Source organism: Trichosurus vulpecula, chromosome 3 (genome assembly GCF_011100635.1).
Source record: "Trichosurus vulpecula isolate mTriVul1 chromosome 3, mTriVul1.pri, whole genome shotgun sequence".
Lineage (NCBI taxonomy): Eukaryota > Metazoa > Chordata > Mammalia > Diprotodontia > Phalangeridae > Trichosurus > Trichosurus vulpecula.
This window is the reverse complement of record NC_050575.1, coordinates 198,208,170-198,228,631: the sequence shown is the minus strand read 5'-3', so window position 1 is coordinate 198,228,631 and position 20,462 is coordinate 198,208,170. Positions and strand designations below refer to the sequence as shown.

Sequence of the window (20,462 nt, the reverse complement as noted above, 5' to 3'; positions counted from 1 at the left end):
CCCGGGCATTTATCCCAAGGTGGTCCAATCTAGCTTTGATATACAGATCCTTCTCCCACTCTGTTAGTACTCTTTAGAGACCAGGTGTTTTGGGTATCTTTGGAACTCTCATAAAACTGAAATAGTCTTAAGTTCCCCCCTCCCCCTTCCCTCAATGAGCTTACATTCTAGTGTGTAAAGACTGAACACAAAAGTTAGAAATCAGAGGCTCGACTTTTTTCCCATTAGCCTAATGGACTGCAAAGATTCCATCAGACCACTGAGCCAACTGATCTGTAGTCAAGTCATTTTATCACCTAAAGGGGAGGGGTAGTTTGCCAGCAGGGGCGTATGCTTTGGAGTCATGAATCTTCAAGTCTGAAAGTTGGATAGGACTCAGAGATCAAACAGGCCAGTGCCCTCCTGAAGCAGTGTCCCTTCAACAACAACCAGCTTCAGCTTGAACACATCCAGTGACAGAAGGCTCACTTTCTTGGGACACAGCTGTGTTGGACAGCTCTGATTGTTAGGAATTCTTGCAGTTGAGCTGAGTTGAAATATAAGTCCCAATAATTTCTACCAATTGGTCCTTGGAACAAGTCAAGGCCTTTTTTACATGACAGCCCTTTAAATAGTTGAAGACAGGGACCCAATCCTACTTACTAACTTTCTCTAGGCAAAAATAAGGCACTATGGTTTAGTGGAAAGAGCCTTGGACCTGGAGTCAGAAGCTCTGGATTTGAATCCTGCTTCTGCTATTTATTAGCTGTGGGACCTCAGGCAAATCACTTACAATCTTTAGGGGTTGGGCTAGATGACCTCAAAGGTCCCTTTCATCTCCAGAATACTTTGATCCTGAGTTTCCTTGACTACCCTTGACATGATTTCAAGCTGACCTTTTATCACCATAACATTCCCCCTTTCTGTCACTACAAAAGAAATACACTTTAAAAAAAAAAACCTGTCAGCTGGACAGCCATACACTCCAGCTTGCGATAGTGTCAGGAACAAAGATACTCAGATCTCCAAGTTCATTTGGAGTTTCCTTGTGAAGGAAATTAAGCCTGTGCTCAATTTCCCCCATTCTTGAGTTTTCGTTTTGTTTTATGCTCTGTTCACTCCCATCTTCTCTCTTCGAAATAAGGATATGTCATTGTGCTCAGCAGCTAAATGTAGGCTTTATTTTTTTCTCTGTTAGGGATGGCCTTTGAGAGATGTGATAATATGTATTAAATTAATTTCCTTATTCAGGATTCTCCTTTGCTCACACAAGAGATGGGATCTCTATCATTGGTAAGGGACCAAATGTAAAAAGAGTTGAAGTACTTCTTTATTACTAGTGTGCAGTGACAGCCCAGTTTAAAAGCCCCTGGTGCAATTTATTTGCAAAAAGAAATAGTTAAGAGAGAGAATACACAGGGGTTTAGAGACACTCATTGCTCCTTGAATCCGCGCATCAGTAGATCTCAATCATTATAACAGAGTAAACTGGACTTGATGAAAATATTAAAGAGTAAATCAGAACGGATTAATGAATCATAGACTATCCCATCTGGAAGCGACCGGGTGGACCATCTAATCCAAGCCTCTGATTTGACAGATGAGGAAGCTGAGGCCCAAAGAGGGAGGAGGTGATTTGCCTGAGGTCACACAGCAAGTTAAAGACAGAACCAGAGCTAGAACCAAGGAGCAAGAATTGTGGTTGTTTTTTTAAAATACATCTTAAAAATGACTTTAGGAATATAATTAGGACCCTGATCATGTTGTAGGATCATGGGATTTAGAGCTGGAAGGTACCTTAGCAATCATGTAGTCCAATACCCTTATTTGATAGAAGCATAGAGAAGGGAGAGTGATTTGCTTACAGTCGCATATTTAGTTGCTACCAGAAAAGTGACTCGAATCCTGGTCTTCTGCCTTTTAAGCTTCTATCTTAAGTGTGGCAGTGTTGCCCTTAGAAAATAAAAGTCCAGTGGGGACCAGGCCTGCTGATCATGTCCTTTGACCTTGTTAATTTGGCAGAGCCTCTCCTGAGTGATTTTTGACCTTTACATGGGGAGATGGAAAAGAGCACAACACTTAAAATCAGAAGGTTGATGTCTGAATCCATGCTGAGTCATTCACTAGTTCTGTGACCTTAGGATAATTATTTTACCTCTCTGAGCCTCAGTTTCCCTTTGATCACTCTAGCTCTGTTCTCTTCCACTTGGAAGAACAAATAGCATTTCTGATAGAGGAGGCAGTGCAGTGAAGGAGGTGATAACATCATCTGGTCTAAAGAGTGCTGGATTTGGAGTTTGGTGGCCTGCGTTTGAGTTCCGGCTTTGTTCCTTAGTAGCCAGTAATAAAATGGAAAAAATACACTTGCACTGCTGGTCTCACAAGGTTCTTGTGAGGATCAAGTGAGCCAAATTTGGTTAAGATTTGTAAACCTTTGAAGTGCTGTATTAATGTCCGTCATTGTTATTCAGGCAGGCCATTGACATCTTGGTTTCCCCGGGGAGGAGAGTGGGAGGGGGTAGATGGGGTGGCAGAAGGAGGCTGCTGGTGAAGCGACATGATTCTGAAGCTCAGTTCTGGTTGGCCAATGAGCATAGGCTGCAGACTGTTTTGTTGGGGGTTTCCTGTCACTGACTTTTTTTCAGTTTCCAAGTTCCTCCTTTGGTAGAAGGTTCATAGTTCATTTCTAGAAGACGCCTCAAGGTGTCAAGTTCACAGATTGTCAGAAATGTAAGATAATTTAGCACAATGGATCTTAACCTGGGGTACATGGATGGGTTTCAAGGGGTCAGTGAACTTGGTTGGGAAAAAATTCCATCTTTATTTCAATGTAATTTGTAATACTTTGCAATCTTACATATTTTATTTTATGCCTTTAAAAACATTATTCAGAGAATGTCCACAGGCTTCAGCCAGACAATCAATAAACACTGATTAAGTGCTTACTGTGTGCTAGGTACTGTGCATCAGACTTCCAAGAAGGTCTCTCTCTCTCTCTCTCTCTCTCTCTCTCTCTCTCTCTCTCCCCCTCCCCCTCTCCCCCTGTCACACACACACACACACACACACACACACAAGTTTGAGAAAGTGTGAGGGAGCACACCTCCCTTATTTGATAGCTGGGGAAACAAAGGTTTATGGAGAGGGAGTGACTTGATTCTAAGATCACATAGTAAGTGACAGAACTAGAATTTTAACCTGAGCCCTTTAACTGTAGATCCAGTGCTCTTACCATTATAAGGCCTTCCCAGCACCCAGGATTGCTTTCCAAAAAATCTAGAAACAGAAGGTTTAGGAGGAAGATGGATTTTGCCTGAGTGAGAGAAGAAAGCTATCTTAGCATCTTAAATTCCTTAGTACAGATGGATCCGATGCTGGCCAGGACAAAGTTCCCTCTACCCAAAAGTTTCCCAGAAATAGCTAAGCAGATCCATCCTGATCCACAACCCCATTTTTCCTTTTCTGGGATGTGATTATTATAGAAGGTTAGAACTGGAGGGGACCTTAGAAAACAGAACTTAAAATCTTGGAGCTGGAAGGTAACCTAGAACATAGAATGTCAGTACTGGCAGATACCATAAAAAATAAAATATCAGAGCTGAAAGAGACAATAAATGGAATCTAGCTCAACTCCTTGCTCAGTGAATGAATTCTCTATCTAGCATCCTGGATACTTGTCTACCTTTTGCCTATAGTCCTGTAGTGATGGGGAACTCACTAACTTCCAAAGTAGTTCATTCAACTTGACAGCTAATTATTTGGTTCCCACTCCCCCCTTATGTCAGTCTGTAATCTGTCTGCCTCTAACTTCTGCTCATTGGTACCATCACAGAACCTGATGGTTGGAAGAGATCTCAGAGGCCATCTCTACCAACCTGTACAGGAATCTCTTCTACATTCTCCCCTCCCCTAACAAGCGTTTATCCAGTTTTCATGCAAAGATTTTTTTGTAAGGTCCTCCCAAGACAATCCATTTCACTTTTGGATAGGGTAGTCTTGTAGGAACATTGTCCTTACAATGAGGTTGGGTAGTTTGCCTCTCAGAGATGTCTACCCATTACTCCTAGTTTTATCTTCTGGAGCCAAACAGAACACAATTCATGCCTTTTGCATATGACAGCCCTTCAGTTTTCATGTCTCCCCTGACTTCTGTCCTCTGGGCAAAAGCTCCCTAGGTCCTTTAACTGATGTCCAGATATTATGGTCTCCAGGACTCTCACCAGCCTGGTCACCTTCTACCTTGTCTGTCATTGCTCTTCCTACATACAATGACTACATCTGGGTACAGTATTCCAGCTGGAGTTCAACCAGAACAGACTGAAGTAAGACTATGATCTCTAATTATCTCATTCTCTTTTAATGCTGCCTAAGAACACACTAAATGTTTTGTTTTGGTTTTTGGTTGTCATATTACACATTGAACTTGTGGTCCACTAAAATCCCGAGATTGTCCAGCCATTTCTCCTCCATTTGATACTTATAAAGTTCATTTATTTCTTACCCAAGCAATAATAGTATGTAAAGAGCCTGAGATTTGGAGTCTGAGGACCTGGCTTTTCTATTTGCTTCCTTTGTGACATTGGCCAAGTCACTCTCTCTCTGCCTTGATTTCCTCATCTGTAAAATAAGAGGATTATATTGGAGGACTTTAGAACATCTTGGTTCTAAAGGTCTGGGAAACCCTCACCCAAGAGCCCACTTCATGCCAAACTGATTTTCTTTCTCTTTTTTTTATATGTAAATTTAATAAATGTTTGGTTTTTTTTTTTTTTTTTTTTTTTTTTTTTTTTTGCAAAAGCTTACTTATGCTCCTAATCCTATGACACTGTATTTTTGTTGTTCAATAGTTTTCGGTCATGTCCAACTCATCATGACCCCATTTAGGGTTTTCTTGGCAAAGATACTGGAGTAGTTTGACATTTCCTTTTCCAGCTCATTTTACAGATGAAGCAACTGAGGCAAACAGGGTGAAGTGACTTGCTCAGTGTCACAGAGCTACTAAGTGTCTGAGGTCATATTTGAACTTAGATCTTCCTGACTCTAGGCCCGGCACTCTACCCACCGAGCCACCAAGCTTATCTCTATTAAATCCTGTCTTATTTTTCAGCTCATAATTCTTGACTGGGGATCTTTTTTTGGATCCTAACAGAATCATACAAAGTTTTAGCTATCTTTTCCAGCTTTGTATCACCTATAAATTAGATAAACACGTCATCTATATTTTTATCCTAAGGCATTCGCAACAAAGCATGACAGTGTGGGGTCAAGCATGGCTCCCTTGGGTGCTTCGTTAGAGAGCTCCCCCAAGCTGATCTTAACCCTGTAATGACCCTTCCAGTTGTGTCCTCTTATAAATGATAGAGGAAATTACATTTCTAAGAGGAGGCAGCATAGTGTAGGAGAACACGACCTGAGCATTAGATTTGAAGTCTGGGACTTGGGTCCGAGCCCCAGCTTTGCCACTTCCTGGCTGTGTGGCCTTGATCAAGTCCTGTTCCCCTGTGAGCTCCAGCTTCCTCATCTGTAAAGTAAAAGGGTTGTTTTCTTTAAGGTGCCTTCTAGTTCTAAAGCCCATTATCCTAATCACATGCTAGAAGAATAGGCCTTCCCCCTTCACCCCAACTTGTGCCTTTTTTCCTGTTTTTCCCCCGTTGCTGGAGTTCAGAACCAGGGCTGTGACTCCTCCAATTGGTTTGCCCATGTCTCTGGGAGCAGGCCAGACTGTCTCTGTCAGCTGCCTCCTGCCTGAGTTCTTTGGCCCTTCACTCTGCGCTGATAGGTCAGGAGTTGGGGGCGGAGTCTGGGGCTGTTCTCCCTCCAGCTGCAGCTAGAGATGCTGTGGGCAGGCCTCACGCTTCAGTGTAAAGGCGGCACTGGTGTAATGGAAACAGCCCTGACCTTGGGCTCAACACACGGAGCTTCGTCAAGGCCTATCTAGTGCTCAAGTCTTTTGACCCTGTTTGCTAGTTTTGTGACTCAGGGCAAATCATTTGCTTCTCTCAGCCTCAGTTGCTTCATCTGTAAAAGAGGCATGTTAATAATACTTATATTCCTCATCTTATAGGGTTGTTGGGAAGAAAAGTATTTTGTAGATCTTAAAGGGCTCAAGAAATGCGAGCTGCTTCTGTCGTTACCAGAACATCCTGGTCCTGGAAAACGTCTGGGAAACCCTTACCCAAGAGCCTGCTTCATGCCAAACTGATTTTCTTTTTCCTTTTTCTGTATATACATCTAACCATATATATTTATATATGTATATATATTTTTTGATAAACAAAAATTCATTTTTTCTCCCTCCCACATCTTCCCCCTCCTCCCATTGGAAAAGAAAAAGAAAATCCTTGTAATAAACATATATAGTAAATAAAACAAATTATTGATTGGTAATGTTTGTGTGTGTGTATTTGGACATTACCAATGCAGTAATTATAAACACATACATACACACATATATGTATTTGGACATACTAATTCAGTAATTTGATTTGACTCACTATGCATGTTTATTTTAAGGATTCGGTTTATTAAAAGGATATATATATATGTTTATTTTAGGGAAATATACAGATGCCCTTGTAATAAACATACATATGTATACATGCATACACCCTTGAAATCACAAGTCTGGTTCCAATTCCTATCCTTATCTAGAGATTTTATATACATGTATGTAGTATGTGTATATGTGTGCATGTATATATGTACACATACATACATATGTGCACATGGGCATGTCCAACAAACATATTAACACACGTGTATGCACACAATACATTGATGCATACATATGTGTATTGTGGAGACACACATATGTCTCACTTTGCACCCTGAGTCCAACACCCCTCTCTCTGGAGGTGGGTAGCATGCTTCATCTTTAGGCCTCTGGAATTGTGTTTGATCGTTGTGCCAGTTGGAATTCTCAAGTCTTTCAAAGTTGTTCCAAATTTATTTTTCAGAGCAGAAGATAAACAGACTGTGGGGACCCATGATGCTGAACAGGGGAAGGCCTCAGAGGGAAATAGTCATTTGACTGTGGAAGTTCCCAAAGGGACTCAGGCAAACCCTTTTCCTAAGTCTGGTCTGAGTTTCTTCAGGAAAGATGCTGAAGCTTGATGGCCTCAGAGAAGGAGTCAGTGTTGGCATAATAAGAACTCATTTTCTTAGCACTGTAAGGTAGAGGCAAGAAGAGTAGGAATCAAGAAGCAAAGCTTACTTGAATTGTTCCCAACCTTATGTTTCACCTTGCAGAAAGAAAACAGGGAGGACTTCCTAGTATTTGTGGTCCTCTGATAAACCTCTACCTTTAGGGAAAACTAAGGTGAACTCAAATATCTAAGGAAAGAGTTCATTCTTATCTCAGTTTGTTGTTCATGCTTGGGAAAGTCACTTAATGTTGCCTCTGAAACTTAATAGCCATGGGAGAGTGAGCAAGGCATTTAAACTTTCAAAGCCTTTCTTGCCTCATCTTTAAACTGGGGGTTAATAATCCTTGTTTTGAGTACATCACAGGTTTGTTATGAGGAAAGTGCTTTGAACAACTTAAAGCACTGTCTAAATGTGTTATTAGTAATCATTATCAAGACAACGATGTTCATCTGGGCTTCAGTTTTTACATCTTAAAGACCTACAGCCAATCTTTTTACTTAATATGTTAGTGTACAACTTTTGGGTTCAAAATTCATAAGTAACCAGATACAAGAGAGTAGATAGACCACAGTTTGTGTGAAAACCATCTAAGGGTTTTAGGGGACCCATATGAATCCACACTATGATATGGAAGCCAAAAAAAACCCAATTTGATTGTTGAGTACACCATGAGAGGCATAAGGAATAAGTAGGTGATAGCCCATTGGACTCTTCTCTGGCCAGACCACATCTGGTATATCATGTTTGGTTCTGGCCATCACAATATAGAGTGCTAACCACTCTATGATCATGACCAGTGTGGCATAGTGGATAGACAGTTGGACTTAAAGAAAGGGTTCACGTCCTATCTCTGACAAATACTAGCTGTATGATGCCTGGCAACCCACGAGTTACATTCTAGATAATTCTTTCAGACTTCAGATGCAGAGAAAGTACCGGTATGTATTGGCAGAGGGAGTTTCTTTGTGTAGGAGGTCTCTGCACCAATAAAATCACAGGTCCAGGCCCAGTTCCTGTCCCTACCTGGTCACACATTTAAGGAAGCACATTGATAATTTGAGAACATCTAGAGGACGATGCCCAGGATGGTGAAAGAGCTTAAGAGTTGATAGAAATGCTGACATTCAGTCTGGAGAGAAGACATGACCTCCATCTTCAAGTACCCAAAGGGTTGTAATGTAGGAGAAACATCAGATTTGTACAGTTTGGTTACCAAGAGTAGAATCAGGAACAGTGAGTGGAAGGTGCAAAAAATATTGATTTTGGTTCAAGATACGAAAAACTTCCTAACAAGTAGAACAGAAGGGGATACCTCAGGTGCTTGTGGGTTCCCCTCCTCCCTTTAAGCAATGCTTGACTGCCCATGTCTTGCACTTTGTAGAAGTTTAGGTAAGGGTTGGAGGAGATAGTGCCTAAATTTCTTCTAATTCTGAGAGTCTATGATATGCTTGTTAGCACAAAGGGAAGACAGAAGAGCAGAAGGCTAAGGACCAAGTTTATAGGAATGTCCAGAGTTAAGGAGTAGGAAGGAGGATGAGTTAGCAATGGAGACTGGAAGAGTTGTCATAGAGGCAGGGGGAGGGCCAGGATAGTGTGCTGCATATGGAAACCAGATTGCTGGGGATTACGGAGGGTCTGGGTGCTAAATAAATGGGAGTGGCACAGCAAAGGTGAGAAAAAGTGAAAAAGCAGTTGGAGAGGTGTTAGGATGATAGCCATGCTAATTAGCTGCTGCTGGGGCTCTAAATTGGTTTAGCTGTTCTTGCAAATGGTTTGGAATTAAGTAAGAAAAGTTACTACATTGTTTGTACCCTTTGGCCCAGAGATTCTGCTACCAGGGCTATACCCCAAGGAGATTTTTGGTGGCGAGAAAAGACCCTTATGTGCAAAAATCTTTACAGCAGCATTATTTGTGATAACGACAACTTGAAAATAAAATATGAACCTGACAGTTGGGCAATGGCTGAACATATGAGAGTAATAGAATATGACTGGGCTGTAAGGAATAATGACTGAAGAATTCATAGAAACATGGGAAGACTTATGAATGCCTTCAGAGTGAAGAAAATAGACAAAACAGAACTATGCACAATGACTTCACCAGTGTAAATAAAGACAATATTAAGTGGTAATAGAACTGTGACCAGACACAATAGTATTAGTATCATAGTGTTAAATTTAAAGGACATTTCCCTCTTTTCTGTCGACTAAGGATAAACTAATATTTTTTTTCCCCAGGGAATGTACTTTTTGGGAGGTTGTTTGCATATTTGTTGGGAAGTGTGTATTGTGTCGAAACAAACCATATCAATATAAAATATATTTTTAAAAGAAATAGAGATGCTCACTTCAGCAGCACGTATACTAAAATTGGAACGATACAGAGAATATTAGCAGGGCCCTTGCGCAGGATGACATGCAAATTCGTGAAGCGTTCCATATTTTTCTTGATCCTATAGGGGTTTCCAGCAGAATTTGCCATGTATCCAAACTATTGTCATGAATTACACTTGGAAGAAGTTCATTAAAAACTAAAGAAAAGGGGGGCAGCTATGTGGTGCAGTGAGTAGAGCACTGGCCCTGGAGTCAGGAGGACCTGAGTTCAAATCTGGCCTCAAATACTTACTAGTTGTGTGATCTTGGGCAAGTCACTTGACCCCCAATTGCCCTACCTTCCCTCCTCCAAAACAAAACAAAACACCAAACTTAATTAAAAACTAAAAAAATGTTTCTGTAAAAAAAAGATTTTTTTAAAAGAAATGCCTTGCTAATTCATCAATAGAATCAACATCTCCCCATTTTTAAAAATACGCTACTTGATGGCCATTGTTAAATAAGTTATATTCCTTTGCAAATCATTTTAGATTTAGTGTTGTACCTCTTTTTAAAAAATAAATTTAATATTTTTTCCTCAAAAAAAAGAAGTAGAGGCAACAAGTATAAAACACTCATTTTGGGAAATTTGATAGTGAAAGGAAGGGGGAAGTAACTGTAGTTGGAGGGGCAGTTTGAAGACTGATCTAAGCTTTTTTTATTTTTTTATTTTGTTTTTTCCCCAAGAGCCTAGTGATCATGCTGCCAAAAGCATTGGACTGTCAGGAGTAAGAAATTCATTAAAAGAGAATTCTTTTCCTGGGCTTCTAAGTTACCAGATTGTATCTGTGGAATCATGCAGTCCTAAAGTTTTATGGATGTTTAGTGGTCAAGTCCATTCTTCTGCTTCTATATATAACAACCTCTTTTTTTCTTAACCATCCCAAACAGATAAATGTTTGCATTACTCTAAATATCTTGGAAAGAAATGAGTCCACAGTCCTTTCTAACAAGCTGTTCTATGACCTCTCTGCCCTGATGCCTACCTGTCCCCCCAGTCTATGGCTTTTGATACCATTTGTAGGAGAAATGGATCGTTTTCACTAGCTGAACCAGACAATGAAGAACTCTCCTTCATTGTGACATTTTAGAGGACAAGTCTTAGGTCAGCCCCTGGTCAGGCCTGCAATTTTGACAGAAGATCAGAGGTTTGGTTGGAAAAGTGCTGTCTAAGCCATGATATTTGTAATATTATACAAATAATATTTATCAGATTTAAAGAGCACATTTCTTGAAGTACTGCATAGAGATTTAATTCAATCATTCACCAAGTATTTATTAGACACTTTCTATGTGCCAGGCACAGTGCTAGGAACTGGGGATACAAGTTAATGAAGAGAGTCCCAATTTTTAAAAATGCTGACTTTCTGCTCAAAGAATCCAACATAATCACAAATTGATAAATACAGGATATTTACAAACTAAACATACAGAGATTAGGGAGGGGCACATGCAATTAGGGGCATAAGGAAAGGTCTCTTGAAGGAGACAACCCTTAAGCCTTGAAGGGAGGTAGGGGTTTCAAAAGGCAGATGCTAGGATGCATTCCAGGTATCAGGAACGGTCTGTGTCAAAGCCCCAGGTGGGAGATGGGATGCTGTATGTGGAAAACACCAACTAGGTCATTTTGGCTGGAGTGTAGAGTGTGTGAGGGCAATACATCTAATCAGCCTGGAAGGAGAGATCTGGAACCAGATTGTGAAGGGCTTTAAATGCCAATCTAAAGGCAATAGGGAGCAAGTGGCGATTTTTGGACAAGAGAGGGACATGGTCAAGGCCTGGGCTTTAGAAATCTCAGTTTGGCAGCTGCTAGATAGATGGGAGGAGGAGGAGACTCAGCAAGAAGACCAATTAGGATGTTATGTAAAATCAGCCAACCAATAAACATTTATTAAGCACCTATCATGTGCCAGGCACCTTGCTAAGTGCTGGAGGCAAGGTGAGTCCAGGTGAGAGATGATGGTCTGGACTAGATTGTTGTAGCAATAACAACAACAATAGCTGGCATATATATGTGTGTGTGTGTGTGTGTGTGTGTATACATATATATAATCTCTTTAAGGTTTGAAAAGTGCTTTACAAGTATTATCTCACTTTATCCTCACAACTCTAGAAGATGGGTGCTATTGTTAACCCTATTTTACAGATAAGGAGACTGAGGTGGACAGAGGTTAAGTGACTTGCCTAACATCACACAGTTCAAATCTGAGACCAGGTTTGAACACTCAGGACTTCCTGACTTCTGGCGCAGCACTCTATCCACTCTCCACCTAGAAGGAGAAGAATGCAAGAGATGTTGGGGAGGTAGAATCAGCAACTGATTTGGTCTGGGGTCTGGGGTGAGAGTGAAGAGTTGAAGATGACTCCTAGGTCACACACCTGGATGACTAAAAGAATAGTTCAAGTTCTCTTTCTGACATGTACTGGCTCTCTGACCCTGACAAGTCACTTAACCTCTCAGAGGCCAGATGTATCCTACAGGCTAACTGTAGCCCACAAAATTCCCAAGCGCAGCCTGAAGCTGATGAAAATGTAGTTGGCAACAGTGTAAACCACAGGAATCCATTTTTATTTGAGTCTGGAACCATCACTTTAGGCAACTCTCTTAGATTTTAAATTGCTGAGGGAGTACGGAGCTGCTTTGGTAGAGAGAGTTTCTTGTATCAGTGAGATCACAGGTCTGTTCCCTACCCTGGTCCCTTTTGGGCTCTAATCATCTCTTCTCCTCTGGTTTATCTCTCCCACTGTAGCTTTTCTTGCTTCATATCCAGCCTTAATCCAATGGTTTGCCATGTGAGACTCCCTCCCCCTTTACCTTTAGGTGCTTGTGACCTATGAACTGTCACCTCTGGGTTACCATCCTCATACAGTTTCTCTGTTTCTGCTTAAGAGTTGTTAAGCATCACTGGAGAACATTACGAAATCAAGTTGGTTTGACCCATCATGAATGCTTGATTCTACTCAATAGTTTTCTTATTCTACCTTTATTATCTGCCTTGTGTCCTTCACAAAGACTATTCCACCACCATTCCTCCCTCCCCTAGTGAATTAAAGAAAACACTGTCGTCTTCTACACAGAGACCCAAAAGACTTTGTGTAGTGTTAAGAAAACTTAACACTGCACTAAGACTTTTGGAATAGTCTGTATTTCACTGAGAAGAATAAGACCATTTTATATAGGTTTCTCACATTCCTTCTTCCATTCCTTCTTTTCCTTCTCTCCAGTCAAAAGGAGGGTTACTTTTACTAATCATCTAGGCTAATTTCTCACTCTGTAACCTTGATCTCATTCTTCCTGACCTCTTCCAAGACCTTGCTAAATCAGCATCCTCTCTCTTGTGCGTCTTTAGGCTATCATATGCTACTAGCTCCTTCTTACCTGCCTGCAAACGTATTCAGAATTCCCCAGTTCTAAAAACCCTCTCCGGATGCATCTAGCCATAGTTTACTATTTTTCTCCTATTACTGCTAAGCTTGAAAGACGTCCGTGACGCAGGTTTACACTTTCTCACTATCCATGCTGTCCTTACCATCTTGCAAATGGGTTTCCTCTCCTTCCCCTACCATCCCCCTTTGGAGAAACTGCTTTCTCTAACTTAGTCACTGACCTCTGAATTGCTTAATCTAATTATATATATATATGTATATATATATGTATATATATATATATATTTTCAGTCCTCATCCTTTTGACCCTATTGACCACAGAAATAGTCTCTCTTTTCTTGAGTTCAAGATACTGTGCTATCTTGGTTTCGTTCTCTTCAATCACCAGTTGCGCTTTCTCTATTTCCTTCACAAACTCTTTGGCTTCTTCCTTACCCCTTGATGTGAGTGTTCTCCAAAGCTTTGTCCTTGCTTAGCCCTTTTATTTCCTCACTCTGCATTCTCTCTCTTGGCTCTCTCATTCATTCCCATGGATTCAACTACCACCTCCATGTAGAAGACTCCCAAATTTATGTTTATAATCCTGACTTTTTCCTGAGTTCCAGATCTACATCTTCAGTTGTCTCTGGGATACCATGCACCTGGACACCATGCACTGGCACTTCAGATTCAACATGTGCCAAACCAATTTCATTCATGACTGTACTCTTTCTAATTGTGACAACCATTCACTTGGTCTCCCATTTGCACAATCTTAGAGTAATAATAGCCATTTATAAAGTACTTTAAAGCTTGCAAAGATATATATATATATATATATATGTATATATATGTTTGTGTATGTATATAATATATATATACATATATCTATAAATCTCATTCGTGCTTCATAATAACCCTTTGAGGTCGGTTCAGCAGATATTATTAACTCTTTTACAGATGAGGCAACTAAGGCTCAGAGAAATTAAGTCACTTCTCTATGGTCACACAGCTAATGTGACTGAAATGGAATGTGAACCCAGATCTTTCTGAGCCAAAGTTCAGCACGTATCTACTATTCAAGACTTCCTTTCAGGGTAATCTCTGATTTTCCCTTTCCTCTTCTCTGCCATCCAATCACTTCCTGGATCCTGATGATTCCACCTCTTAACATGTATCCTATTCTTTAATTCTCACTGCCACCACCCTAGTTCAGATCCCCAATACCACCTCCCTGGACTATTGCAATAGCCTCTTTAAAGGCTTTCTCTGTATAACCTATATTTGATTGCTTACTCTCAGAGAGGGGGGAGGAGATGAAGAGAAGGATAGAATTTGAAACTCAAAACTTTAAGAAAGTTAAAAATCATTATAACATGTAATTGGGAGGAAAGAGAATATATTATATTTAAGGGCCTTACCATCTCTAATCTGTACCCTACTTCACCCTGCCTTCTAGTTTCCACTCATATTGCTGCCAGAATAAGCTTTCTTCTATATAGATTTAGTCATATAATTCTGTTGGTTTTTTTTTAAATCCTCGGTGGCTCCCTGTTGCCTCTCAAATAAAATTGAACTTCTGACTGGAATTCAAGGGTCTTGACTACCTGGAACCCCCATAATTTTCTATCTCGTCTCATATTGCTTCCCTCCATATACTATATTCCATCACTCCCGATGTGCATTGCACTCTCCTGTTTTGACGCATTTGTTGGAATTAGAAGACATGCATTCCAACCCTAGTTCTGCTACTCTAGATCTGTGACTGTAGATTAGTTTACCTCTCTGTATCTGTTTCCTCATTTGTAAAAGGAAGGTCTTAGACTAGATGACCTTTAAGGTAATCTCTGATCCTATCCCCCCTTATTTCCTCCTACACCTAGGAGAGTGTTCAGCAATCAGTCAACAAGAACTTATTAAGTACTTTCTATGTGCCAGGCACTATGCTAGTGCTGGGGATACAAGTACCAAGAAAAAACAATCCCTACTCTCAATGAACTTACATTTTAATGGGAGAGACAAATATATATGTATATGCAGCTTAAATATAAAGCAAATGAAAACACAGTTGTACAAAGTAGTTAAATACAAGGTAGTTTTGGAAGGAGCATGCTAGCAGCTGGGGAAATTGAGAAGGCACAAGATGGTGCCTGGACTTCATCTTAAAGGAAGAGAAGGCATCTGTGAGGGGGAGGAAAGAAAGAAGAGCTTTACAGAAAGGTGGGATGGCCACAGAAAGACACAGACATGGGAAATGGAGTGTCAAGTTTGAGGAACAGAGAGAAGGCCTATTTGGCGATGTTGCAGAATAAGGGAGGGAAAGTAATGCCCAGTGAAGCTGGAAAGATAGGTTGGGGCCAAGTTGTGTAGGGCTTTAGATGCTAAACAGAGGAGTTTATATTTTATGCTGGAGGCAATAGGAAACCACTGCAGCTGACTGAGTCGAGGAGTCTCACGGTAAGAACTGTGCTTAAACAAGATTACTTTGGCCCTGGTGTGTAGGATGGACTGGAGTGGTGAGAGACTTCAGGCAGAGAGTCCAATTAGAGGTTTTTACAATAAACTAGGGGGGAGAGATGTCATGAGAACCTGAACTGAGATGGTAGATGTGTGAGTGCAGAGGAGTCATATGTGAGAAATGTGAAAGTAGAATTGGCAAGATTTGGTAACTGATTGAATATATGGAATGAAGAAGAGTGAGGAGCTGAGGTAAGCTATAAGTATGAACCCAAGATACTGGAAAGATGGCAGTACCTTTGGCAATGTTGATTATCATACTAATGATATGTACAAGGTCCTGTGCTTGGCTTTGGGGATGCAAAAATGAAAGACAAGGGCAAAATCTCAAGAGTTGGAAAGGATCTCAGTAGTCATCTTGATTGATCTGTTTCTCAGCAGGAGTCTCTTCCACAACATTCTGACGAGTGGTCATTGAAAACTTCCAGTCCTGAGGAGATGGGGGAATATGTGGGAGAGGGAGAAAGGATGTTAAGAGGGAGGATGATTCCTAAGGTTAACCATTGCAAGGAAAACTAACTTCCTGATCCTGAAGTGGGAATTAAAAGGAGGAAAAAAACCCCCTCTGAATTAGAAGCTAAGAGAGGTACCAACCAAATGGGGGGATGGCTGAACAAATGGTGATGTATAAATGTAAAGGAATATTATTGTGCCATAAGAAATGATGAAAGAGATGGCTTCAGAGTATTGTTGGGTAGTATGAACTGAAGCAGAATGAAGTGAACACAACCAGGAGAACAATTTATACAATAACAAAAATATTGTAAAGAAAAGTAATTTTGAAAGACTTAAGAAGTCTAATCTCTCCAGAGGACCTACGATGAAACATATTACCCTTCTCCTGACAGGTGATAGACTCATGGTGCAGAAAGGGAAATATATTTTTGGTCACAGCCACCGTATGGATTCTTGTTTGACTGTGCTTATTTGTTACATTTTTTCTTTTTCTCTATTTTTAATTGAGCCCCCAAAAAGAGGGCTATTGAAACATTTTTTAAAAATGCACTGAGAGAAAAGAAAGAAGTTCAGAAGGAAGCACAGAATAGCAGGATAGTTTTGAAAGCAATGCATGTGACTAATGTAGAAATATGTTTTGCATGATTGCACAGGTATAACCTATATCAATTTGCTTGTCATCTCAAACAAAGGAGAGGAGGGATGGTAAAAAGCATTTGGAATTCAAAAATGTTTTAAATGAATGTTAAAACTGTTTTTACTTGTAATTGGAGAAAATAAAATATTATTTTAAAAAGAAAATAATGTATGAAATTTATTGTATATGTATATGTAATATACATATATTTAAAAGCAAGTGGTATGAAGTGGAGAGTCACAGTTTCTTATACTATCCTCCTTTTGTGTTCTGTGTATTTTGAAATGCTCTCTTTTGGTGTTTAAGCTCAGAATTTAAAAAAAAAAGAAAGAAAACCTTCACTGTCAAGAAGCTCACGTTCTCTTTGGCTATGTTGTTCACCACTAGTGGCATCCTTGTAAAGTAGGAATGTGTAGAAACTGACTTCCCTATTTCACAGACAGGGGAAACCAAGGACCAGGGATGGTTGGTGACTTATTCAAGGCCATGGAATGATCCAGGAGCAGAGCAAGGACTAGAAAAAGGTTCCTCTGGACTCTAGGGCCAGTTGTCCTGTCCTTCAGGCTGGGCGTGGCTCTTACATCAAATTTCCTACTGTGTTTAGTGGGAAGGGCTGTGCTCTTGCCCCTAAGAGGAAGGGAGAACGTGAAAGATAAGTTGAAATTCATTGTTCACAAACAGAAAGAAAAATGCCCATTTTGTATCCGTGAGAGGTAGACTCAGAAAATATCAATCAGTGCTGGAAAGAACTTTAAAAATCACGTAGTGAATCCCAAGCCCTCGATTTTACAGATGAGGAAACTGAAGCCTTGACTTCCTAAGAAGAGCCTTGACCGTTGTCTTGCTTGACACGGGAGGAGCTGATCTGAGGCAGAAGACGGCTTTAGTCTTGGCTTTGCCATTTATTAGCAGCACTATAGGTTTCTGATCTCCTCCTTGACAGCACCTGAAGGTCTCTTTAAGTTACTTTGTACTGTGTTGTATATACTTTGTATTTATTTATCTATATATACATTGTATCCTCCAAGTAGAATGTAACCACTTGGAGGGCAGGGTCTATTTCATTTTTTATCTTTGTATCCTCAGTACTTAATGTCTCACACAGTATTCATTCATTATTAATTCAATTAAATGTTGAATTGATCCTCTCTGAGCCTCAGTTTTCTCACCTATTAAATGGGGATAATAATCCCTATCTTTGAAAAACATAATATAGTGGAGAGTTAAAGAAACTGGATTCAAAGCGTACCTCTGACATGAGCTCTTGCCCCTGTGTGACGTTGGGCAAGACACTTAACCTTCCTGGGCTTCAATTTCTTCATGTTTGAAATGAAGAAGGTAGAACTAAATGATAGATATCGCAAGGTTCCAGTGAGATAACAGCTGTAAATAAAGTCTATTGTTATTCACATTAAAATTAGACACTGGATCACCCAAAGTAAGAATTTTTTTTTTTTTGCTTTTTGTCAGGGCAATTGGGGTTAAGTGACTTGCCCAAGGTCACACAGCTAATAAGTGTGTCAAGTGTCTGAGGCCTGGTTTGAACTCAGGTCCTCCTGACTCCAGGGCCAGTGCTCTACTCACCATGCCACCTACCTGCCCCGAGTAAGAATTTTTACCTGGGAACACTGGAGTCACCCATTTTTCTCTGCCTGTGATGAAGATAGCAGACTGATTAAAAATACCTGTGGCCTGGACAATGTGACTATCTCATTTGTAAGGGTGTATCAGAGAATACGTTTCAAGAAAAAAAAAATTAGTTTATCTTGTCTGGTTGACCTTACCTGCACAATTATACGCACTATTGAAAGGAAGCAATGGTTTAGACTAGCGGTGTCAAACTCAAGTAGAAATAGGGGCCACCAAACCGTAATAGGATCCCTGTGGACAACTTATTTTTTAAAATATAATGTTATTTATGCTTTATTGCATTTTTGCTTATTTTATCAAATATTTCCCAATTACATTTTAATGGTTTCTCTACACAAAGAGTGTTGTAGACAACATGTTTGTTTGGTCACCTGTGGTGTAGACATTCCAAAAGTCCTTTATTTCTGTGTGGCATTTGAATGTGTTATATGATTTTCTTTCTCTTTGTGTGTGTGTGTGTGTGTGTGTGTAGGGGGGCGGGGGGTGGGACACACAGATCTGCCTTCCTTATTATGTTTTATTCATAGACTCATAAATAGAGCCAGAAGAGACACTAGATATCATCTAGTGCCTACCTCATTTGGCAGATGTGGAAACTGAGGCTCAGATTGCTGGTGTTTTCTAGCTGACTTTCCTGGAACAGAAATTTAGCTCACCCTCAGCCTCCTTGGGCATGAGCAAGTTCTCTGCAGAGAATGTTCAGATTTCTCATAGCTCCTCAGTGAAGCCTTTACATCTCACCTGGCTTTCCATGGATGAATGGAAGGAACTAGCCCAACCCTTCCTTTAGCTGCTGCCTTGGCCATGGATAAAGCAGCTTTTCTCCTCAGTATTTTGAAAACACTTTTCTCTGTGTCAATAGTATTTTTGTTTTTGTTTTGCTTTGTTGGGGGGAGGGGGAGGAGGAGAGTGTTTCCTGCACATTTTCCACTTCCCCAGGAACCATCAATATGGTTCACAGTTTTTATTCCCCCCCCACCCCAATTTACCCACAGAAATAACTCCAGCTGTGACAGAGCTTTGGACTATTTATATTCTAGCCCCAAAGATGTTTCTGAGCAGAGGGCTTTTTTTTTGTCTTCTTACCACTACCCCTTGGTCTGAAAGTACCCAGATGTATAAATGTGAGTAGTATCAATTCCCCATGGAAAGATGGATGGGAAAAGTGGAAATTTTCCACAGGTTGGGACTGGGAATGGAGGGGGATGGCTAGGAAATACTCCACTAGCTACCTATGCAGAAACTTTAGTATCTCCCAGTAGTGGAGTCCTAGAGCCATATCTGGAAAGCAGCAGGAGATGTTTGAGTTTCGGCTAGCAGCGTGACCTTGGGCCAGTCACTTCTCCCTTCTGGCTCTGAGTCAAATAAGGGGATTAGTCCAGGTGCTAGGATCCGTTTTAGTCTTGCCACTTACTAGGTGTGTGATCTTGGGGGAATCATTCCTCCTCTCTGAGCCTCAGTCTCTTCATCTGAAAATAGGGACAATGATATTTGCACTACCAGTGACTCAAGGTTTTTGTGAGAAAAGTGCTTCGTGAACCTTAAGCTTACCACAAATACAATTAGAGATATAATTATCGTCATCTGTCGTCATCAGTATCGTATGAATTGGTCCAACAGTGGTTCATGATCAGTCCCTTTTTTTCTCTCTCTCTAGACCTGCTTTATCATTTGGTTGTAAAAAAGCAAAAGGGATCCTAGAAGGATCACAGAATTTAGAGCTGGAAGATAGAGGATAGAAATGTCCAATATGGAAAGGAATTTTAGAGATTATTTGATCTAACCCCTTCACTTCACAAAGGAGGGAACCAAAGGCAAAATGAATCACCTAAGGTCACCCTGGAATTAAGCAGAACTGGGGATTTGAACTCAGGCCCTTTGGTCCAACATCCTGTTATTCTTTGCTCTACTGGCTCATACTTATATCACTTTGCTTTAAAAAAAAATGTTGTTGTTTTTCTAAATGGTTTTTTTTGTCTTCCTTCTGCCCAGTAAAACTAATCCCCTGGGCTGTTCTTTCCCTTCCAGGTGAAGGAAGTGGAAGCCACCATTGAGGATATGCTTCTCAGGCTGGAGGAGTTCTGTGGCCTGACTGACATGGTAGGTGCTTCCCTGCCTGAAGGGTTCAGCTTAGGCCCAGGCCAGAAAACTCCTTCCGGGAGCTTTCTAGGGAGGCCATGTTGTCAGTGATTTAGCAACCAGGCGAGTGGGGCAGCAGCCAGCAATGGAAAGGGAACACACACACACACACACACACACACACAGACACACAGACACACACACACACACACACACACAGACTCTCTCTCTCTCTCTCTCTCTCTCTCTCTCTCCACAC

At 40.6% G+C, this 20,462-nt stretch overlaps 1 protein-coding gene and 1 non-coding gene across 2 annotated transcripts in view; both read left to right on the top strand.

Annotated features, from left to right (window-relative positions):
- Window positions 1-20,462, top strand: part of BCAS4 (breast carcinoma amplified sequence 4) — a 60,600-nt gene that overhangs the window by 1,013 nt on the left and 39,125 nt on the right. The window contains exon 2 of the mRNA XM_036752774.1: window positions 20,153-20,224. Within this exon, the coding sequence (XP_036608669.1) occupies window positions 20,153-20,224 (72 nt within the window). The remainder of the gene's footprint in view (window positions 1-20,152; window positions 20,225-20,462) is intronic.
- Window positions 9,466-9,571, top strand: LOC118845114. The gene has a single exon (XR_005009998.1). It is a non-coding gene; the product is annotated as a U6 spliceosomal RNA (small nuclear RNA).